We start from the raw sequence: 6,241 nt of genomic DNA, 5'->3' as shown, positions 1-6,241 counted from the left end.
CAAGTTGCCCTGGGGCCTTGGGCCAGCTGCAGTTTGTTAGGTAATTTTCAGATTGCAAAGGGCCAAGCCTTTCATATGCAAAAGCAGGCGCACAGCTTGGGCGGGGCGGGGGTCCCAGGGGATCAACAGGGTGGAGCAAGCAGCTATGGCTGCCCTCAGAGGCCCCGCTTCTCAGTGTCCCAGCAATCGCTGCAAGCACGTCCGAGAGAAAGCTGCCCTCGAGTTCCGACCAATTCCAGACAGTCCAGTTTCTCTCGTATGAGTCTGGGTCCCCAGAGACTCGCCCGGAACTGGAGCTCAGAGCTTGAGACTCCCTACCGATTGAAAAAGACAACCGTGTCCTCAGCCGCCAGCCCTCTCCGTGTGCGCCTCCGTACCTCTGTACTTTATTTCCACACCACACCTCCTCTAAGTCTCGGGATGCTTTTCTCTTTCCTTCTAGTTGTAGAATTTCCACTCATCCAGCCTTCCTATGGTTCTGGATGATGTCTGTTCCGTCTTTTAGTTGTATTCTTGAAGTGGTTGCGCTAAGCAGCAATCTCCGGTGTTTACCTATGCCTCCATCTTGGTTTTTCCTCCCAAAGTAGGTCTGGTCTATCTTAAATTTATAGTTGTATATAAAATTTCTCCACCACCATTATTTTAATCTATTTCTACACATATATATCTAATTTCTGCTTTATGTATTTTAACTTCATGCTTCTAGACTATATCTTTATAAAAATAAAATTATCTTCTTTACTACCATCATGAGATTTTTTGATACCCTGAATTTTACTTTGTCCATTAATAATACTCTTGATCCTTTTTCTGTTTATATTTGCTTCATATAGTTTTGATCATCCATTATGTGTAATCTACCTTTATCTTTATTTCAAGACGACATTATTCTTGAAAATGTAATACATTAATTTTGTTTTTAACTTAATACGGAAGTCTTTGCCTTTCTCTTTTTAAAAATGTTTTTGTTGATTTTTAGAAAGAGAGGATGGGAGAGTGATAGAGAGTTAGAAATATCAATGAGAGAGGAACATCATTGATCAGCTGCCTCCTGCACACCCAAATCTGGGGATCCAGCCCGAAACATGTGCCCTGACCAGGAATCTAAATGTGACCTCTTGGTTCCTGGGTTGACATTCAACCACTGAGCCACACGGGCTGGTCTGAAATTCTTTGTCTTTCTAAAAGAAATTTTACCCATTCAAATATGTTATTTGTAAAAAATATTTTTATTGATTTAAGAAAGGAAAGGAAAGGGCAAGAGAGATAGAAACATCAATGAGTGAGAGAACCATTGATCAGCTGTCTCCTGCAGAACCCACACTAGGGATCAAGCCTGCAACCTGGGCATTTGCCCTGACCAGGAATCAAACTTTGACCTCCTGGTTCATTGGTTGATGCTCAATCACTGAGCCATGTGGCCTGGGCTATATAATTATTATTTCTATGCTAAGTATTCTGGTCATCTTATTGCACGTGTTTGTGAAAATACATTTATCATTGTTGATGCTAATACCTAATTGTTTCTTATTCTCTTTTGCAATGGGATTAGGTTTGCTTTTGTTTTCTATGCAAAGTCAACATCCTATATTTAATGTTATTAATTGTTCACTTTAAAAGTTCTTAAAAACATTTTTAACTTATTTATGTCTTTAAAACTAGGATTCCGGTGAATGTACAGATTTTGCTTACATGGATCCTCAGCTAAGAATTGCTTCCTTCTCACAGAAGTGTGAGGTTTTACCAGGTATGCGATAATACATGCTTGTCCTCTAGTAGTACATGTTCATCTTAGACAACTGGCTAGGTGTTTTTATAGGAATTGTGCTTTAGGTCCCATGATTTAATCAGCAACCCTTACAACTGTACCCCATTTCTGCACAGCTGTGCTGTAGCTGATACCATTAGGACTGCTCTGCAAGTGGCCAGAGGGAATATGGTGACAGAAGGGAAGGTTAATGTTCTTTGGGCGAAGCTGATCTCCACATGCAATGTCAGCTGGTCTTCCTTGTGTATAAGATGTCACTACATCAGGTGTTATAAATTGGGGAAGCTGTATCTCCTATTTAATTACTCAGAATAAGTTCTTTCAATTAAATACCTTTTTCCTCCTGCATGTTATAATGGGGGAAAAGCGAGATAGTGCAAGTTTATGGTCAAGCCAGTATTTCTAATATCAAGAGTTGGCTTTTTTCATACTTGGAAGGAAGATATTTGCATACATTCCACAGTGAGAAGCATCACTGAAGCTCCCTGCTCACCAGAATCAGAGGACTTAAAATTTTCTCACTAGAGAATCATTCCTTTAAAGTAAGTGTTGCTTTTTTACACTTTCTTTCAAAAATGCAAAAACTTAGGAACAGTGCATCACATTGATATTGAAGGTGAACTAACTAACGCCTTATGATGGAAGGTTTCCCTAAATGCCATTGACTCTGAAGAGAGGAAAAGAGGGCAGGCAGTAAGGTGAAGGTCACACAGACAACCTCTACCCACTCACTACTGGCCTTTAGGCTGCACATGGCCCCCTATAAATGAGTGCTGGCCAATGCGCAGGAGAGGTACTAAGCTAGACAGCTCCTTCAGTACACACACTGACTAAAAGTCTGATTCTTCTTTCAGGGGAGGATTTTGTACCACCACCTACCAGAATTTGCCGTGGCTGCCCCAAAGAGATTCCTGTCGACAGCCCAAAGCTGAAGGAGGCTCTGACACATTCCATTACAAAACTTAATGCAGAGAGTAATGCAACTTTCTATTTCAAGATTGACATTGTGCACAAAGCAACATCACAGGTCTGTAAATTGAGCTACAAAAATAGTGATATTATAGTCTATGTGCAAACTGCTTACTAATATCACTGATCTTGGGTTGGGAAATAGTATACCTGGTAAAAGGAATTGAATGTCAAGTCTCAACCTCACTACATGCTTGCTATGTGATCTTGGAAAAGTCATTTAGAACATTTTATGTCTATAAAGGATTGGGGTGAGATTCAAATAAGATAATTTATGTCAAGCCTTGGCCGGTAGCTCAGTTAGTTAGAGCATTGTCCCGATATGCCAAGGTTCCAGGTTCTATCCCCAGTCAGGGCACATACAAGAAGCAACCAGTGAATGCATAAATAAATGGAACAAACAAAGAGAGATAATATATGTCAATACATTATCTTCTCAAACTTTAAAGTGTTATATAAATTCTAGCACCTATTATATAATTAATAAAATGTAAGTAAAAAAGCTACTCTTATTCTCTGCCTTTCTAGCATCATTTCTTGTTGGAGCATCACTTAGTGCCTTGGGATCAGACACATGTGTTTATCATCACCCAGACTCTCTTCACACTCTCCCCTCCATGTTACTCCCCCCCTGCCTAGGTGTTCTTTCAGCCCACAAACGTACACCTAGGGCTTCATCTTCCCTTCCATGCCCTGTCAATAGAAAAGGAGCATCCTAGTGTGGGGTCAGGAGATCCAGTTCTACCAGAGCCTCAGCCCTCATGTCCTGGGTAACTCAGAGCTGTCATTCAGACTCACTCAGTCTTTGGGGCCCATCTGTAAAATGAGTGGCTGGGTGAGAAGATCCCAAATTTCTTCCAACTCTAACAGCATCTGAGTAATCTGTTCATGGGCAGATTCTTATTATAGACCAGCCTCCTTAAATGTAAACAAAATAGAACCAACAAAAGCAATCAAAATAGAAGCAAAGTGTTTCAGCAAACCAACATAATCTGATTGGGGGGTGGGGGGAGGAGCAGTACTACAATTATAACAATTCATACTTTTGGCTCAGTAAATCAATTTCTAGAAATTTAAAATAGAGTCTTTATAGACAATGATACTCATTGTAGCTTTAACTATAAAAGAAAATATGGCAAACTGTCAAAATGATCAATAATATAGAAATGATCAAATAATGTCTGGAATATCCTTAAAATAGAGTATCAAGCAGCAATTTTAAAGCATCTTTGTGAGGAGTTCTTGATGTGGGAAATGCCTTGTTTTAAAATATGCAGTGGGGAAAAAAGAGGCCATAAGATTGACTATACATTCTGTTGTCTGGTGTGTTATAAAAAGTACAGAAAACAATACTGAAAGGAAACAAATGCCTCCAACTATTAACAGTGGTGGTTTTAGGTGATGGCACAATGGGCTGTTTATTGTCATCTTCTAATTTCCTGTATTAGTTTCACTGCTGCAGGGGAAACCTAACCAAATGGTATTAAAGTAAGTCAAAACTGACACTTTGCTCTCTCTCCTCCTCAGGCACTTATTCCTGCCCCTGACACCACAACCTTTCTCCCTCATTTCACGGGCAATTGGCCCATGTTAGTGGTGTCCTCACATGATACACCAATACATGCTATTCTTTATTTAAATTTAAATTCTTTATTGTCTAAAGTATTACATATGTATCCATTCCCACCATTGACCTCTCCCCGCCCGTCCCCACCCCGCAGCACATGCCCTCACCCCTCTAGGGTCTGTGTCCATGGGTTGTGCTTATAGGCATGTATTCAAGTCCTTTGGTTGCTCTCTTACCCATCCACACCCCCGAATGCTATTCTTGTGTATGTCAGCTTTTCTTCTCACTTCATATTTCTGCTTTCTTGTGAATCTCCCTTATTCTTGATGCAGGAATACCCTCTGCTCCACCATATATTGCATATCAGAGGTTTGCCGTCAGGAGAGAATCACTCATTTTATACATAACTATCTAGTCTCCATAGTGCTTACAGTTCTCTGTAAATTAATGAATTAACATTCTAGCATGGTGTGTATTTGTTTATGCTAAGGATGCCAGGAGAACAACAACAGGTAATGCTGTTAATTGAAGGGAACTGACATTCCTTCACTTGCCAAGTCAATTTGAAATATGCTGAGAATCTCAAACTTACTTACAAAAGATGAATCTTTACTGGTTTTTACATTTAAGGAGAACAATTTGGCTGTTCTGACATGATTATTCAAGGAAGTCCTGCTGGAAGCAGCCAAGTTACTCGAAATCCATTTACCATTTGATGAATTTGCCAAATGACCAACTTTTGCCAAAGATTTATTTTACAGATTTGGTCTTGCCTTGGCTTTCCATATTATTCCTATTTGGATGCATGTCCATTTCAAGCTGGTTTTAGATGCCAAATATTTCTTAAATTCCCCATTTGCACATGTGAATGATGTGATTTCTGTCACAGGCCGTTTATTTTGCCCTGCCTCTGCCGCCACTGTCCCCCCATTGTCCATATTCCTCCCTGTCTTTGCTCAGATGAATATACTTCAAGGATCTGTGTGTGCACATTCAGGAAGTTTTCCTTTAACAAAGTACTAGAAATGTCAAGGCATATGTATAGTATGTCTAAGACTTCTGATGCAAATTGCCAAATTGCCAAACTATTTGCAATTATGCCAATTTACATTCATACCACCTGGCTCTAGGACCTTGATCATCTTGCTTTGAGTTCTATTATTACCAACAGTGACTGAGGCTGCGTGCTTCCCACACGTAACCAATACCAGTTATCACCACTGTTTTTTTATCCTTGCCAACATATGGAAGATTAAAAATGCTGTTGCATTGTTGTTGTTTTTTTTGTCTTTGGTTATTAGTGAAGATGGTCATTTGTTTCTGGCTTAATGACCATTTTAACTTCTTTTCTGAAATACTTGTTCATGTCTTTTGTTAATTTTTTCATGTTGGGCTTTACATACATAAGAATATTAATCTTATACCATATTTTCCCCAATGACACCTGATAATAACGGCAATATAGATGCCATCCTGAGGCCCTCAAATGGGGATTTACATCTATTTAATTCCTTCTTCTTGATCTTGAATAGAGTTGAGCTATCAGTTGTGGTTTGTTTCACATATTGTCAAGTTTCTTAGGCAACATTACATTGATCAACATTATTGTTACAGAAAATTGGATTAAGATATATTCTGAAATGAGCGAGAAAACTTATGATCACCAAAATATAGACCCTATAACCCTCTTAGAAACTTCCTCCCCATTTACATCTACACCTGGAGTCTTAAAAGTTAAGTATCAAATTTTTCTTAAAAAATATAACCATGTTTACCCAGCAGATCAATGCCAGACAAAGTAGAAGGGGAGCTTAGCTCTTCCTATGACTCTGTTCTCCTGCTCTCTTCCTCCTGCCACACGTTTTCCATGCTTTTAAAAAACACAGAGATAGGGAAGACTGTTGTGGTTTGCTTTTTCAAAAGAGATTATTCTATCA

At 39.3% G+C, this 6,241-nt stretch overlaps 1 protein-coding gene across 2 annotated transcripts in view; it reads left to right on the top strand.

Annotated features, from left to right (window-relative positions):
- Positions 1–6,241, top strand: part of KNG1 (kininogen 1) — a 32,406-nt gene that overhangs the window by 20,542 nt on the left and 5,623 nt on the right. For both annotated transcript variants that reach the window (XM_014530388.1, XM_014530386.1), the window contains 2 exons: positions 1,663–1,747; positions 2,623–2,795. In XM_014530388.1, coding sequence (XP_014385874.1) covers positions 1,663–1,747; positions 2,623–2,795 — 258 coding nt within the window. The remainder of the gene's footprint in view (positions 1–1,662; positions 1,748–2,622; positions 2,796–6,241) is intronic.

Source organism: Myotis brandtii, unplaced genomic scaffold, assembly GCF_000412655.1.
Source record: "Myotis brandtii unplaced genomic scaffold, ASM41265v1 scaffold118, whole genome shotgun sequence".
Classification (NCBI taxonomy): Eukaryota; Metazoa; Chordata; class Mammalia; order Chiroptera; family Vespertilionidae; genus Myotis; species Myotis brandtii.
The sequence above is the reverse complement of the archived record's forward strand: the minus strand, read 5'-3'. Positions and strand labels throughout refer to the sequence as shown.